The sequence below is a fragment of the Calliphora vicina genome, chromosome 3 (genome assembly GCF_958450345.1).
Source record: "Calliphora vicina chromosome 3, idCalVici1.1, whole genome shotgun sequence".
Lineage (NCBI taxonomy): Eukaryota > Metazoa > Arthropoda > Insecta > Diptera > Calliphoridae > Calliphora > Calliphora vicina.
The window spans coordinates 13349714-13368467 of NC_088782.1; the positions used below are offsets into that span (position 1 = coordinate 13349714).

Below are 18754 nucleotides of genomic sequence, written 5' to 3' on the forward strand. Positions count from 1 at the left end.
AATTGTTTTTTAAAATTTAAAAAAAACATTTCGAAATTGTTTAAAATTTATGAGTGAAAAAAAAATATTTTTTTGGTTAAAAAATATTTTCCCGATTATGACCCATTGTAGGTCCACTTATAGCCTTATATACATCGTTGCAATGGTGTTTGAAATATCTATCATTAGATATCCATATTGTCTATATTAATGACTTAGTAATCCAGATATAGATCAAAAATAGGACAAAAATCGAGGTTGTCCCGGTTTTTTCCTTATGTCTCAGCCATTTGTGGGCCGATTTTCTCGATTTTAAATAGTAATCGAGCCGGGAGAATTCCCGATATATTGATGTATCAGTAATGGTAGTAAGTTATTTGGGGGATACGGAAAAATGATTTCAACATACAGACGGAGCTATCTGTAACAATCAGAATATATATAATCTGTGGGGTCGCAAATGAAAAATTTAGATATTACAAACGGAATGACAAACTTATTTTAAATCTTTGCCACTCATGGCGAAGGGTATAATTACTATAAGGATTGAGTTTAATCTACTTCATTGTGTCAGAGCCTTTCTAGACTTCAAATTTAAATATCCCAGCAGTTCTAGGAGACTGTCCCGAACTAGTGATTTTACCTATCATTTAGGATGACTACTAGCTACTTGACTTCTTATTTTAACATGTGCATGTCCTAAGCAGGGGGTCAACTGACCCTTTCGAATTACAATGAGACTGTCTGAAAGCTGGTGAATAGTAGACAGCGCAGTGGGTTCACATACCGATAATATAGTCAGTTATCTTGCTAGATACCTAACTGGTAACTTTATCAACCTTATAACTAGTTATTTTAGCATGTACGGGTGCTAATTGACCGCAAATAGTCAGTTAGAAAGACATCTTATAGACAGTCCAATAACCGATTGCTTGTAAACAAGTCTCCCTCCCAGAACTCTCCAATAGTTTCCTTCTGGTGAGTAAAATAACTACTTGCTAAAGTGCGGTAAAAAATAAACGATAAAGTGACTACTCTCTAGGTTACTTAGAGCCATTAAAGTGACAATTGACTTCACTCTAGGTTACATGGGATGTCAGTATACTTAAGCAAAAATAAAAATAAACTGTATGAGAATTATATCAACTCAATTTGTATAGTACACAATTAACATTTAAAGTGGCTACACTCTAGATTACTTAGAGACACTTTAGTGGCAATTACCTCCACGCTAGATTACCTGGGACACGTATAAAGTAAGCAATAAAAACATTTCATTATTGTACAACTGACCCCATCTTTCAATAACTCATTGCCAGCACGCCTCTGCTAATATGTACATTTAAATATACGTATTGAGTTTATAAGTATTATTTAAAAACACTTTAGAGATAATGTCTCACTATGCCATTCGAACATGTTCAATACTCGCAGATACTGTATGTTTAACAAATACTTAAGATATTGCTAGCAAATTTTTACCAAACTGTTTGATAGCAAGCAAAAAAATGAATGAAATAAATGAAATACAACAAAAATAAACTGAAAACTTAACTTACCATTAGCATTGGCTGATTTAATTCTGTAAAAAAAAACGAAAGAGAAAAAAAGACAAAATGAATAATAAATAAATTGACAAAAAAAAAAGTTTAAATTTCAAATTACTATGTTTAGTTTGAACAGACAAATAAAATCGACTTATTATTATTTCTATTTCTTCTAAGTATTTTCTAACTCAAATACAATACTCGTAAATTTTCATTTCCGTTCCCATAAATTTTCTTATATACAACAACAACAACCAAACAACAACAACAATGTCAAATTAAGTTTTCTCTATTTTAATACGACCAGGTTTTTTTTGTTGTTCACAGTGACAAGGTAATTGGCCATCTTTACACATGATTTTAACGGTATTAAACAATTGTTAAAAGTGATTTTTATAGATTAACTTAGTTTTTAACCAGGAACTAAATGTATCTAAAGATAATTTCTTGCAAAAGAAACTTAGAGCTTGGCAAACGTTTAAAGTATTTTGCTATAAATGTAAAGTTTTGATGGGAATTTATTTTTAGTTCAATAAATTTGTCTTAAATTTTTGTTTTGAAAAACATAAAAGTAATGATCAGAGATCATAGATTTTCATTTAAAAACCTTGATTTAAAGATTTATAACAATGAATTTTTGAAGGATAATTTCAGTGATCACAGATTTAATTAGTTGCTTAAGCAACTTAATATTTATTTAAATTTTTGTTAGGAAAGATCAGTGATCATAGTGATCATTTAAGAATTATAAACATATTTAGATATCTGTACTAATTTTGGCTGAAAATATAAGTGATTAGATATTTATATTATTGGCTGTATGACTTAAATATGCGGGATTTACAATAGATGGCGTATCTTTTGAACGCGGTTTTTGTTCTAAATAACTTATATGTCATATTGAAGTTTAAATTTCTGTCATTTATTCTCACTTAGTTATTGAACATTATAGTGTAAACAGCAAATTAATTTAGCTTCGAAAATGTCAAAAAAATTTGTGTCAACAAAGCTTTACTTCTTTACAACAATCTTCATGGTTCCAATTCTTGGTCATCAAACTTTTTTGGCTGACCTAGAATACAATGATCGTCCAGGTCAGCCAAAAAAGTTTGAAGAACAAGAATTGGAACCATTAAGATTGTTGCCAAACTCGACGAGAGCTTGAAAAATCATTGGGAGTTACTCAATCAGCAATTTCAAAACGTTTGTGAGCAGCAGGATTTAGCCAAAAGCAGGAAAATCCGGTACCATACGAATTGAAACCGAGAGACCTTGAAGGACAATTTTTTTCCACATTACCCCACTTGGGGGCATTTTTGGCTTCCACAAAGCATCTCCATCTTATACGAATTGTTGAAGTAGTAGTTGTTTTTTCGCGTATTTCCCTTGTAGATTCAACTGTCCTTCCTAATTATTGGAGTATCGTGCGTTTCCATGTACGATGTTGCCATTAAATCCATTGTTATTGTTTGTATCAGTTTTTAAACGGTTGTTGTTCCAGCTAAGTAGATGATTGGTTTGCAGTAGCGGGTCTTCGGATACATGTTTGATGTTGCCATAAGGATTCAATCGATTGTTGTTAATGCCTTGTGTCAGTTTCCTTAATCGGTTGTTGATCCAGCTAAGTAGATGATTGGTCTGCTGTAGCTGGTCTAGGATAATGGTGCTCCCATCTGTCGTTGCCTAGAAACAACGCCCTCTGTGTATTTGGTGTAGTGGTGGGGAACCTTGCTGATCTTTGATTCCTATCTTTTTCTCCCAGGGGCTGGCGGGCTGGCTGACCTTTGCCATGATGTCATTCAAATAAATTACTAATAAAAGTATTGATCTGTTTGTAGCTAAGGTTACTAAAAATTCTAAAATGTCTCAGGCCACTTGAGTTTTTGTCGTCGCAGGTATAACCAAAAAAAAAATAATTTTTTTAACTCCATTTGTAAATTTATAAAAGTTTTGTTAAACAAATTTCAGAATTTTGTTAACATCACATTGGGATTTATTGATAATACAATGGGAAATAAAAATATGAAAAAAGTATGTGAATCCCTCCTATAGTTTTTCCGTACCTGCGATTTAAATTTTTCGATTTTCGAGAAACTAAATTTTTGTTCATATTTTGGCGAACAAGCCCAATTTCCTAGCTGTTGTGAATTTTAAGTAGAACTTATTCAGAATATTATAGTCAGATAATTTTAAATATGGTCCGAAAATTTTACTAAAATTGGAAAACGTTAACCTTTAATTATTGAAGGTCAAAGGTCAAATTTTTCAATATTTGGAATTTCTAATGGAAAGATAGTGTAATGTTATATAATTTTGGGTCGATTTTAATGAATCTTGAGAAGAATTTAACATAAGTCCAGCATTTATAATAATAGAACCAAAATGGAAATTAACCCTTAATAACCCCTGGGGGTTAAAATGACTCCAAACTTCTATAAATACATAGGAATTTATAAGTCTATGATTGGTTGGTTGTAGGCTTCTTGACGTACGCCATCCCTGTTAAATTACACGATCTTCGGACCAATTCACCGAAACGAGAGAGGCTAGGAAATATCTCATGCTATAATTGAAATCTTATAAGGGCTGCATCCCACTTTTCCGTCAATATTATACAATTCTGTTCATGTCGCGATATGGTCCAATAATGCAAATGTTTTTCAACAATGAAAATACGTGTTTTCACATGTGATGAAACCTTAAACTGTCAGCTATCAAACTGTGTTTTTTTTTTTGGTTAACAACATTTTACTGCACAAATGGTGGCAATTTCAAATCTTGTGTGAATTTAATAATGAAGGATTAGTTTACAATTAGCTATTAACACATTATAATGCCACTCTAACTACTTAATATGGCAAACCCACTCCTTGATTTAATCCCCTCTAACTCTTCTATTAATTATCCGCAATCGTCAATCACGCGTCAAAATTAGTTTCATGCGTGGTTTTTAACATGAGCGGCTGCAACATAAGAAACTGTGGTTTTGTGTTTGTTGCAAATTAGTTATTAATTGGCAAAAAAGAAAACGAAATAATAAGCTATTGAACAGATTTATTTAATACAAAAAAAGAAATAATAAATACAAAAAAAAAACGAAAAGTTTACATGGTGTAAAGTGTTTTGTATCTGTAAGTGAAGAAATGTAAATGCGTGTAGGAGAGCGTAAAATAAAATGAAAAAAACTGCCAGTCATTCATTTTAATCAATTAATAAATTTAATAAAGGTAAATTTTAAAGAAACATACAGTTAATGAGAAGAAACTTGAGAATAAATAGGTTAAAAGCAAGTTTTTGGGGTTTTTTACTAAAGGTAAACACAATGTAAAGTAAGTGATTGAACGAGTGACTGACTGATGGCGTGAGTGAGAGAGTTTGTTTGATTAATGCAGTGTGCCTGCTGTCTATGTTTGTTGTCTTTTGGTATGTACTTGTTATGGTTTTGTATACATTGTTGTTGCAACATTTTTTTTTTAATTTTAATGTTGACATTGTTAATAGCTGTTTGTTTGTTGCCATCACTTTTAAAAGGTTCGGCAAAGTGTCAAAGCTGTTTTTTTTTAAATGTTTTGTTTAGTAAATATTGGTTTTTGTTTTATTTTTAATTTGAGTGGAAGAAAGGTGTAATTATGCAAATTTAAAACAAATAAATTAATAAGCAATTTAATGGTTTATTAAACATTGCATTTAATGGTTTTTCAAATCTTGTTTTTTGGTATTAAAAATTGATTTTTATTTAATTTAAATTTAATTTTAAATAAACATTAGCTGCTAATAGTACAAACTTTTAGGTTTATTGATTTTTTGGAAAATAAATTTCAGTTAAACATTTTAAAGCCACCACTTAAGCTGGGTTTCCGCATACACCGTAATTGGCGCCGATAACGAAAACTGAAACTGAAAAACGTTGGTGTTCGTCACCGTTTCGTTTCAGTTGCGTGCGTTGGGGCATAAAACAGAAACGAAATTATTTTTTAAATTTGGATGTCTCACATTAAATAGAATTTCATTATTTTTGACAAAATCTATTATTTTTTCCTCTTTCAATAAAGAAAAAAATTTTTTTTTATTCATGTTGATTTTCTTTAAATTGGAAATAAAAAAATAATTAAAATAATTTCGTTCCTACAGCACCAAAAACAATATACTTGAAGTTGTTTTCGGCCCCAAATGACTTTACAGATCAGTACCGTTTTGTTCCCAAAACGATTTCTGAAACGAACTTTTTTTCGTTGCAAATGTATGAAATTTCATTTTCGGTGCCGATAACGGTGTATGCGGAAACGTAGCTTTAGTGGGGCAGAATCAAAATTTTTTGGAAATAAGTCTGGAATTTCTAAACGGCTGGTCCTATCGGGATAAAATTTGACGTGGGCGTAGGCAAGGAATACGTCCGTCTGTATGTTGAAGTCAACTTTCCGTAGCACCCAAATAACTTACAAACATGATTGATACATCAATATATCGGGAATTCTTTCGGGTCTTTTGCTGTTTAAAATCGGCCCACAAATGGCTGAGAAATAAGGAAAAAACCGGGATAACCTCGATGTTTGGGCTATTTTTTATCTATAGCTGGATTACTAAGTCAATAATATAGACAATATGGATATCTAATGATCGATTTTTCAAAGTCCATTGCAAGGCTATAGTAATTTGGACCTACAATGGGTCAAAAACGGGAACAATATTTTTTAACCCGAATTTTTTTTAACAAAAAAAAAATTTGGAAAAAAATTAAAAAGAAAAATGTGGAAAAAAAATTAAGAAGAAAACAATTTTTTTTTTTTTTTTAAAAATTAAAATTTTCAAAAAAAAAATTTTAAGTTTATTTTGGTGAAGGGTAATATGATTCGGAACAGCTGAATATAGTTATCTTAGTTGTTTTTAAAAATATGGGTCGTACAGTTGAACCAAATGGAACCGAACTTCTTTTGTTAGTTAGACAACTAAATTACCAATTATATACAAAAGATTTGAGGTCAATATCTCTTATGGATCCAAAAATAAACGATTTTCAATTTAAATATTAAATAGTAGATTTTTGCTGTTTTTTGGGCGAAAAGGTGACTTAACTCTTTTTTTATTATAAAAAAACTTTCTTTAAGAACATATAACATTTTTATGTTTTTCTATACGGAGAAAATTTTGGTATAAAAAACATTTCCTATTTTTCGAATATGTCGCCCTTTGGAATTTGACCTATTTTTTTTTAACAAAATTTCAAATTTGGGCCACATGTTCTAAAATCCCAAAGCAGGCATAAAAAAACGGAAATCAGATTTGGAAACCTGAATGTGATCCCTATTTATACCTGAAGTATTTTCCTAGCCCTGAAGGAAATGTGGAGCCTATAGGCAAAATTGTAAAAAATTGCATTTTTGGGATTTTGCTCCAATTTTTAGGAATTTTGGGATTCCCTTTGACCTTTTACACTTTCTTATTTAGAATGAGAAATTTACAAAACGTTGAAAATTTCATTGAGTTTTGTTAATGCAGTGCAGCACGAAAAAAAAAATAACCATATAAGGATAGATATTTTGGAGAAAAGACAAAAAAATCCATGTCTCCAGGTTTTGGCCAAAGTCATGCTCTTTTTTTACGAGCCTCCAAAGATTTGGGGCCTCAGTGTAATTTTTACAAGTCTTTTATCACGTAGTGGTGGCCGTATATGGTTACATTTCCATGATTCAAAAAATTACACATATTGTAAATAAAGATTTTATTGAGTTTCTAAAACTAAAATTTGTATCAACATTTTAATAGGAATGCAAGGAACAATTTGATCCACATTTATTCCGAACTATTATTTTTTTTGTTTAGATGAGTTAATTTTTGGTCTTACAAAACAAAATTCAAGTCAATATCTCAATTAGATTCAAAAATATGCCACTTTAAAACTTCGTCCTTCAAAAATATTGGACTTTTTCTTATGATAATAATAAAATCAAGGCGGTTTAGGACCCCACAGGGTCCACCTCTACAGCTCTTGAAGTTCGTTGTGGAAAAAAAAATTTCTTTAAGGAAAATATCGGTCAAGTCACTGGTTTTTATTACGTTTTTGTTGTATATAACTCTCAAAATATGGAAACGAAAATATGGTTGTGAATTTACAATTAATTTTTTTAAAGTACTCACCTTCTACACCTTAGAACTATGACCATAATAATAGCACCAATAAGAGCTGATAGAATTGAAACTACAATCAAGGTAAAAGCCCAACCAAGTTCTCCAGATGTATCTGCAAAATAAACAAAAAAATAAGAAAATTAAATATTAAAATAACATTTAAATACAATATAAAAATCTAAAATAGTTTTATTACAATTCTCTACAAATACAATACATTTCAATCATCTACCATTTTCATTGTTCTAACAAAAACAACTTCTTTATTTCTTAAAGAAACATTTACAAAAATAAAAATAAAAAAATGCAAAATGTAAATTGAAATTGTAATAAAAATTGAAAGTTTCCAGTTACACATAAACCATTCGAAACAAAAGATTTACTTTACTTTTGTTTTTTTGTTGTTTCCTTAACTAAACATTTTTAAAAGTAAAGAATTTATCTCAATCGATACCCATATAAAAAATAATATCATTTTATGCTCCTGCTCGTTCAAGTATTTTACCAACTATTGTATTGCAAAAAAACATATATGTGTATTGCAAATCATTACAAATGATTTTGGTTTATTTTACGGAAATTCTAGAAAAAAAAACAGAAAAAAATGAAACAGAAATCAATTCACATAAATTATTTCTGCTTATTTTATGTCGAGTTTCAAATACAAATAAATTCTACTACTTTGTATGTAGTAAGTAAGAACAAAAAAAAAGGTTTTTCTCAACTAACTAAAATTCAAATAAATTTATAGTCTGTACTAGTTTCAACAAGGTACTTGGTACTACGAAAATACACTCGTGGAATTAACTGTGTTGAGACTGGCGTTATAGTAAAAATAGTGTAAAAATATATAATAACTTATATAAAAGTTAAAGTGAAATATTTGAAATCCTGTGATCTCTTGCATGTTTGTTCGTAAATAAGTTTTTTTTATTAAAAATCTAGAATTAAGATTTTCTTGATAAATATAGTTGAAGCATAAGAAATGAATATCTGAGATTCTCGCTATAGTCCGATGTAATCTCTAGAACGATTCACTACGTCTCTCTCATTTTACTCCTCTCCATAACCATTACGTCCAAACGTTGTTAAATTCAAATATCCTCCAAAGAAAAATACCTAATATTATTTGATTTAAGCAACAAAACAATGTTGTGGCCGGTCAGCCAGGATGTGCAATGTATTGCAACCAGATAAGGAGAAACCGAGTTTGAGTTCTATAATTTTTACGTTCTATCTGTAGCCTGCTGCTCAACGGGCCACCGTTCAGTAACTCATTGTTTTTGAAACCTGAGAAGATCAAAGATAGTCGAATTAAGAAGTCGAATCCGTGTATTATGGGTAAATACGAAATAGTTCCTCTAACATCAGACCACACTGTAAGTACGTGAAATTGACACACAAAAGCGCCGATACACGTAAACTTAATTTTAAGTCGAAGAATTCGTTTTAAATATCAGTGGGGGTTATTATGTAATTCGATTCGAATCGAAACACTTTCGAAATACAATGTATAAAGCATACAAATTCGAACTAATTTCTTTTCGAAACGAGTTACATAATAACCCCCCAGTTCAAATTGAATGATCCACCACAATGATCTTTCAAATCGTTTTAAAGTGCTTAAAGTTCTGTGAAAACGTCACATTGGACGAATATTCCTGCAGAAGCGACTAAACGCTCAGACAAACGAGATAACAACACTCTAAATTGCTCAGCTAAATCTTAACATCAGCTACAAGATCAAGAGATCTGTAGATTTTTTGATCAACTGGATTTTGCATTATATTATACAGTCTGGTCCTTAATTGAAACAGAAGTCATATTTTTTGCGCCAAATGATGCAGTAAAATAGAGTAAAAGTGATTGAATCTTATGACATATCCATGACAACCTTGACGAGAAATGCAATAGTATCTCTTACAGTATAACGAGTAAATCTGATTGGAAATTGAAACATGAGATATCCAAGAAACTTGCGAATCTGGGATAATCAGGAAATCATTCGGAAGAACATTCTTCCTCCTCATATTATGTATTATGGAATAAACATTAACCAGCCAGACAGATAAAACAGGAGATATACTCGCTTTCTTGAAAGCCATGGTGCCATAAAGCCGAACCGAACTGAACACAACGCGAAACGAAGTCTTGTTCATAACCTTACAATCACAGACATATCACCAGAAGGGGCGATCAACTGTACATTGCCTTTATTAATAGGTAATGGATCAGAGAGTTTGTAAAATCAGACGAGTGATATCGCTGCTAAAATTCGTGAACGATGCGAATAAGGAGAATATTATAGAATGATATATTTACTCAAAACCGCACTATACGAGTTGTTATCAGGGCTGTCAGATGTGGCGATTTCTCGCCAAACGTGGCGATTTTTCATTGCCTTTGGCGACCAAAATTTCCAATTGGCGACATGGCGATTTACAGACTAGTTGGCGATTTTTAACAAATTATTTGTTTTTCTTGAAATAATTTCATTTCTTTGATATTTATTAACACAATAATTAATAATTAAAATTAATCACGTATTATCTGATCATATGGATGCAGGTAGCATACACGATCAAATAGTTTGAACAATATTAATTTTTTCTTCTAAAATATTTAAGCCGTCTTAATAACTTAATATGCTCATTAAAATTGGCTATTGGTTCGCCGGATTCTTTTCTGCCATTGGAATCTATCGATTTTGGCACAGAATTTGGAACGGAATTACAAAATATAAAAATGGAGGAATATGATGTAGACATTTTAAAAGAAAATGGTTTTTTGTACTTAAAAAACTTTTAAAAGAAATGCTTAAACAGTTACCAGAAAATATAACTCCTTTTAAAGTATATGATGAATTTTCAATATTAAAATGTGGAAATTTTCGGTAGTTCAAAATTCATTCATTAACTTTATTTAAATCCAAAATTATCTGCAGAGGAATATGAATTGTAATGGTCAAAATTAGCATATATCAATTAAACTTACATCTTTAAAGGTGAAATTTCAACAAAGTTGTTAGATTTTTGGCCACAAGTTTACAATTATTGCGATGCAGCTGGAATTGTTAAAAGCAAACTGAAATCTGGGAGTGAATGAATGTTTTTGTGTATTTATTTCATTTAATACTCAAACTCAGACATTTTGGAAATTTTCGGTAGTTCAAAATTCATTCATTAACTTTATTTAAATCCAAAAGTATCTGCAGGGGAATATGAATTGTAATGTTCAAAATTAGCATATATCAATTAAACTTAGATGCGATGCAGCTGGAATTGTTAAACGCTTAGCATTGGCCGTTCTAAACATGTTAATTTTACCAACCAAATATGTATGTAGAATTCCAAAAAAAATATTTTGGCGACTTTTGGCGATTTTTCGTTTAGCTTTTGGCGATGGAGGTAAAAAAAATCTGACAACCCTGGTTGTTATAGATGGAATTTCATCAAAAGTGTTCAAGATCCATTCAGGGGTACTGCAAGGTTCCGTTCTTTCTCCTACTCTATTTCTTATCTTTATAAACGACCTTCTACGTCAAACTTCCAACCCTATCTACTCTTTTGCAGATGACAACATTTGCTGTCATCTGCGCTAAAATGGAATACAACTCTCATGTGTGGGCCGGTGCTTCGAAATCTATTATGGAGTTACTCGACCGCGTACAGGAGAGGGAGAAGGTGCTTATCGGTGACAGTAGGGTATGCAGCTCTATTGACTATTGTTGCTATTTAAAATCCAGAAAATCAGCCCACAAATGGCTGAGATATAAGGAAAAAAGCAGGACAACCTCGATTTTTTTTAACAATTTTTCATCTACATATATCTGGAATACAAAGTCAGTAATATAAACAATATGGATATCTAATGATAGATATTTCAAAGACCTTTGCAATGACGTATAAAACACGATAGTAAGTCGGACCTACGGGTCAAAATCGGGAAAAATAATTTTAAATCCGTTTTTTTTTTTTTTAAAAAAAAGTTTTTTTCATGAAATTTTTTTCACTAATAAATTAAATTTTTTTTAAAAATTAAAAAAAAAAAAATTTTAGAAAAAAATTAAAAAAAAAAAATTATTTTTTTTTTAAATTTGTTTAACCCTCCGACGGTTGAGGAGAAGTTGCCCTTATATGAAGTACAAGGTCCACAGGGGAATTTTATATGAAAACGCATTTTTTAAACATTTTTTTTGTTTTGATTTATTATTATTTACTAATTATACATGTATAATGAATGTTAGAAAAAAAAATTTTCTTTTATATATAGATATAGATAGATATCCCACTCGCATCCCACTAAGGGACTAAAAATATCTTAAAGGAATGGACCTAGGCTTTCTTTTGAGCAAAAAAAAAATTAAAAAAGGGCCCATATTGGAAAAAAATTTTGATTTTGCAAAAAAAAATTAAAAAATTGTATGTCTTGCGTTACAAAATATTTATTTTGATAGATATCCCACTCGCATCCCACTAAGGGACTAAAAATATCTTAAAGGAATGGACCTAAGCTTTCTTTTGACTACAAAAAAAATTTTAAAAAAAGGGCCCATTTGGAAAAAAAATCGTATTTGCAAAAAAAAAAAGTCAAAAATTGTAAGTCTTGAGTTAAAAAATATTTATTTTGATAGATATCCCACTCGCATCCCACTAAGCGACCAAAAGGGTCTTCAAGGATAATATCTAAGCTTTTGTTTGACCTAAAAAAAAGATTAAAAAAGGGTCCATTTTGAAAAAAAAAGTCAACAAAGTTTTTGATTTTGCAAAAAAAGTCAAAAATTTTATGTTTTGAGTTACAAAATATTTATTTTGATAGATATCCCACTCGCATCCCACTAAGCGACCAAGTAGGTGTTCAAGGAAAATATCTAAACTTTATTTTAAGAAAAAAAAAAAAAAAAAGGACCCATTTTAAAAAAAAGTCAAAAAAGTTTTTGATTTCGGAAAAAAAATATTAAAAATTTTTTATTTTTTTTTTTAAATATTTTTTTTCGAAAGATCGAAGAAATAGCTATCTATACTATTTGGGACACATTTTGCTAAGAACAATAGGTAATAAGTTACATGGATAAGAAAAAAACCCTGTTTGACCAAATTGTCAAAATTTTACCCCCTATAACTCAGAGAGTTCTCGACCGATGTTGTTGAAAAATTGTGTCTGAGTTACTATCCAATAGAGCTAACCTTGGTGCAAATTTCATCCCGATCGGAAGACATCGATTTCAAAAGTTGGTTCACTTGACATGAAATCCCCCATATAACAATATTAATTTTTTATGAGTTTTATATGAAAAAAGCCTAAAAAACTATTGTTGAAATTTCAGTACAAGTACCTAGTAGATACATGTGGGGGGCGGGTATACTTCCCATGAACCATCAAGGAGTAATTTCAGTTTGAAAATGCAAAAGGACCTTCCCACCCGCCGGAGGGTTAACTAAAATTATTTAAAATTTTTATTTTAAATTGGTGAAGAATATTCCCAATATAGCTCTCTACTTGTTCTAACTACCACTAACTGGAACTATATTTTTTATTCTCAGTACACGTCACTCATATCACACTGAAATTACATTATTGTTTTCTTGGACAGCTAATTGAAAGATATTCAAAAAAATATGGCTAAAAAATTAACAGGCTATAATCAAGTTAGTTAAGAAGTGTCAAAAGGTACAAAATCGTGGGCAACTACATAATAACCAATCTTAGCTACTGGTTGGGTCTAATAACTTTGACAATTTAGTATACATTACGATGCAAATGATACTACATCTAACGTTTGATGTGTTCTTGTCAAAACGGGGTCCTTTAGACTCTACTTAACGGTTCGCGCGCTGGTAACCAACCAACCAATGAGCAAGATCAATTCGATCGCAGCTCGTATTTATACGAAAACTTGAAATTACATTCTTAAAGACACTATTAATTCCGTGATCCCATGATATTCCAAGAATATCGTACATGAATTTCACCTATCGTTTATATGTCAATGATTCGGAAAACAATGGAATATATTTAATTCTGTCTAAACCTCGCCTTCATCAGCATATGCTCTCTGATCGTAATGGCGGAGATCTCATGGAAATGAAATACATATTGATTGAACTGGAAATACAGTTTTTTCTAAAATTTTGAGATTTATATTTTAGATACAATTATATTTCCCTGTATTTAGCAATTTCTTGATTCTGCTGCAAACGAATTGCATTTTAAATTCGAGTGTATTAAGCCTTGTGTGTCCGTCTGATCATTTATAATTTATTATATTTCTTTTTATTTGTTTAACCACTGTGTATAAAACTATTTGCTGCTGCAGAAAAAAATAAAATAAAAACCTTTACTGAGACTATATTCCCTGCCAACACAAAGCCTTGTGTACTTGTACTTCAAACATACAGACATTCTATTTCCCAAAAAAAGCAAAAAAAAAAAAAATAAAAAATACAAACATATACATAACTATATTTTATATTCATATTGTTTTATAATAATCTTTTAAGAGGGTTTAGTTTGTTTTGTCCCAAAGACTTGCAGCTTTTGAACCTGTAACTCATTTACATATTTAGTTATGATTTTGGTTTTTTTCATGTTCAGCGTTTTGTAAGAGTCTGGCAGCAAAATTTCAACAGCAACATGACAATTCAATTTTAAATAAAATATTTAACATACAAACATAAATTTAGTTGCCCCTTAAATAATTGGCAACAGGTGATCCCCTTATAGTGGTCACGGCTTAACGTACATACATATGTGAAGTTTAGTTTAGTTCTGTTTTATTTGGGGTCTGTTCTTTTAAATTATGAATGTTTCACATTTTTGGCATATAATTATGTCAGCCATTACTCGCTGTATTTAATATTTAAATTTGTTTAAAATTTCTTGTTTGTTGGTATAAAATAATTTAAGTCATTGTTCATGTTTATTTTTTCTTAAGATCTAATTGCATAAATTTAACATTAACAAACTAAACAACACAAAAAATTAAAAATAATAAAACAAATTTTGTTAAACTTTTATAATGAACAGACAGACCAGAACTCATTATACAGTTATTACTCTATAATTACTACAGCAAAAAGCTACTGTTTTCATATTTTGTTTAGTCATTCACAACTACTTTGTCTAGAGTTTCTTTTTAATTTATTTTAGCTTTTTGTAGTTTATTTTTATTTTTTTTTTTGTGTCGAGAGAGGTGAAGACACTTAAGAATGCGTAAATATAATAGATTTATGAATTATAATGTGGGAATTATTTAAAAATAACATAACATAAAAGAAACAAACACAAATTTTGTAGTCTAATCAGCTACAAACTTGAGATACGTGAGTTGTTTTTATTAAAAAGGGGATTCTGAGAGAAATTAAGACAAATTTGGAGAAGATATTTTTAAGTAATTTAAATATTTGTAAACATCAGGTGAAACTTAAACATGTCTAAACATGTTTGAAGGATTTTTTTTAATTCGGGATTTTTTAAAATTTTTAGCTCTTATTTTGAAACATTTCTATAAATTTATTCAAAGTATTGGTCATTCTTAGCTATGACCATTTCCCATCTTTCTAGCCACATATGGATTCCAAGCCAAAAGAACTGCTCATATTTTGTAACCAAGAGAGTGAAGCGTATCCAAGAGAGAGCGTTCTGCTTCGATTGAAACAAATAATAGTCGGACGGGCAAAACCTCCCAATCACTTCATTCTAAATAGATTTTAAAAGGTACATGGGGCCGAGTGTTGTCAGTTCATGTTTGGCCGTATATCTGTACATTTTTCGGCAAAAGCTCGCTCCATACGAATCAGTTGCGTTCGATACAGATTCTCTGTGATGGTCTGGTCAGATTTCAGCATCACATTATTGATAGGACCCTCTTGCTCCTACCAAATAAAGAGTATTACCTTAGCGCCTTGGATATTTGGCCTTGGTGTCGATTAGGCTGTTTGGGCGGACGTACGCTTCGGAATATCGTAATGGATATATTTTTCATCGCAAGTAATGATTTGGTGAAAAAATTATTCTTCTTTATATCGTTTTTGAACAGCATTTCAAAGTTCTCTCGTATTAAATTCTATAGAAAATTATTCGAACTTAAGAATTTTCTATTGAAAATTATTCGAACTTAAGAATTTTCTATTGAAAATTATTCGAACTTAAGAATTTTCTATTGAAAATTATTCGAACTTAAGAATTTTCTATTGAAAATTATTCGAACTTAAGAATTTTCCGTGGATAATTATTTGAAAATTATTCGAACTTTAGAATTTTCTATAGAAAATATTCGAAAATTCTTAGGAACTTAAGAATTTTCTATAGAATATCAGAATTTTCTGAAAATTATTCGATCTTCAGAATTTTCTATAAAAAATTATTCGAACTTAAGGATTTTTTATTGAAAATTATGCGAATTTTCTATTGAAAATTATTCGAACTTCAGAATTTTATATAAAAAATTATTCGAACTTTAGAATTTTCTATAAAAATTATTCGAACTTAAGAATTTTCTTTAGGAAATTATTCGAACTTCAGAATTTTCTATAAAAAATTATTCGAAATTCAGAATTTTTTATTGAAAATTATTCGAACTTTAGAATTTTCTATTGAAAATTATTCGAACTTCAGAATTTTCTATAAAAATTATTCCAACTTAAGAATTTTCTATAGAAAATTATTCGAACTTAAGAATTTTCTATAGAAAATTATTCGAACTTAAGAATTTTCTATAGAAAATTATTCGAACTTAAGAATTTTCTATAGAAAATTATTCGAACTTAAGAATTTTCTATAGAAAATTATTCGAACTTAAGAATTTTCTATAGAAAATTATTCGAAATTCAGAATTTTCTATTGAAAATTATTCGAAATTCAGAATTTTCTATTGAAAATTATTCAAACTTAAGAATTTTCTATTGAAAATTATTCAAACTTAAGAATTTTCTATTGAAAATTATTCGAATTTAAGAATTTTCTGTTGGAAATTATTCGAACTTCAGAATTTTTTATTGAAAATTATTCGAACTTTAGAATTTTATATAAAAAGTTATTCGAACTTCAGAATTTTCTATTGAAAATTATTCGAATCTAGCATTTAATATAGAAATTTATTTTATATAGAATTTTCTAAAGAAAATTATTCGAACTTAAGAATTTTCTATAGAAAATTATTCGAACTTAAGAATTTTCTATAGAAAATTATTCGAACTTAAGAATTTTCTATAGAAAATTATTCCAACTTAAGAATTTTCTATAGAAAATTATTCGAACTTAAGAATTTTCTATAGAAAATTATTCCAACTTAAGAATTTTCTATAGAAAATTATTCCAACCTAAGAATTTTCTATAGAAAATTATTCGAACTTAAGAATTTTCTATAGAAAATTATTCGAACTTAAGAATTTTCTATAGAAAATTATTCGAACTTAAGAATTTTCTATAGAAAATTATTCGAACTTAAGAATTTTCTATAGAAAATTATTCGAACTTAAGAATTTTCTATAGAAAATTATTCCAACTTAAGAATTTTCTATAGAAAATTATTCCAACTTAAGAATTTTCTATAGAAAATTATTCCAACTTAAGAATTTTCTATAGAAAATTATTCGAACTTAAGAATTTTCTATAGAAAATTATTCGAACTTAAGAATTTTCTATAGAAAATTATTCGAACTTAAGAATTTTCTATAGAAAATTATTCGAACTTAAGAATTTTCTATAGAAAATTATTTGAACTTAAGAATTTTCTATAGAAAATTATTCGAACTTAAGAATTTTCTATAGAAAATTATTTGAACTTCAGAATTTTCTATAAAAATTATTCGAACTTAAGAATTTTCTATTGAAAATTATTCAAAATTCAGTGAGAATAAATGACAGATATGTATTTTACTTAATACAATATTACTTAATCTTAAAGCGGTATAATTTATTAAAAAATCTTTTAAATTGCCACTACTTTGTAACTTTTTTTTTTTTGTTAAATAACGAGTATCAAACTTACTCAATCCTTATCTAAATAAAAGAATCCATTTAACAGAAAATAAAAATTAAATATACTTGTACAATGAACATTCTCTCTTACATTCGTACATAAATAACTATTTGTAAGTCTAGAACCCTTAAGCAATTTTTGGTCGTATGTCGTAGTAGCAGTCAATGTCGTACAAACGTAAATGTATTCCAAAAAGCTGGCTGGTTACGACTGGAGCTGCTCTGCTGCTGTCTACCTTTTAGCAATCATTGCTAGTGACAATAGCAATTGTAACATAGTGGCAATAATTCATTTTACCTACAGCAACGTTTACTTTACAATTTAATGAGGCAATGCCATTGCTGCAAATTCAATGGTGGCCATTTTATAAACGAGTATGAATGCAATATTACCACCAAGAATACTACTACTGCACTTGGTTAGCTGCAGTGGCTAAAGCATGTGAATGTTGCAAGACTCATACTACTGACATGTGGCGTTGCCAAGTGGTTTATTTGTAAGTCACATTTACTTTTTCGCAACAAACTTACAAAAAAAACCCATAAACTATAAAGGATTTTCTTTAAGTGAAGCATCCTTGTTACCGTATCAAATGTTCTATGGAATAAATGAATGAATGAAAGAAATATTGTTTGTACTTGTGTATGTTGCAGTAAGAAAATGCCAATTGTTAGAATACAAGTAGTATTTTATTTTCTACTCGTTTGTTTTATTTTTTTTTCTTCTATTTTATCGATACTTACGATACGAGTAATTTTACACTTGATTGCATTAAACGATGTATGAACTTGCACTCTCTCTTTCGTTGTGATGCCACTAAAAACAGAAATGACACTTTAAGATGTGGGAAATATAAAGGTGGACTTTTGCGGTGGCAGTTTAAGATTAGTTTTAATTTTAAAGCAATTTACTAGGATTAGCAGCAGGGAAAATGAAGGAAATAGTTTAGAAAAGTTTTTTTATAAAAACTGCTTGATTAATAATGTTCCTATGAGAAAGGATATTCCTATTTACAGATGGAATTGCTGTGGTCCCAAGACAGATTTGTGTTCCTTTTTGGTTGCTTCCGAACTTTGACATCTGTCGAATTGGCTTTCATTTGTTCAGTTTGTTTTACCAA

The 18754-nt window shown here is 29.5% G+C and overlaps 1 protein-coding gene across 1 annotated transcript in view; it reads right to left on the minus strand.

The window, feature by feature from the left end:
* LOC135954458 (uncharacterized) overlaps positions 1 to 18754 on the minus strand; it is a 115215-nt gene that overhangs the window by 20820 nt on the left and 75641 nt on the right. Inside the window, exons 2-3 of the mRNA XM_065504634.1 lie at positions 7662 to 7764; positions 1539 to 1561 (exon numbers count right to left, since the gene is read on the minus strand). Coding sequence (XP_065360706.1) covers positions 1539 to 1561; positions 7662 to 7764 — 126 coding nt within the window. The remainder of the gene's footprint in view (positions 1 to 1538; positions 1562 to 7661; positions 7765 to 18754) is intronic.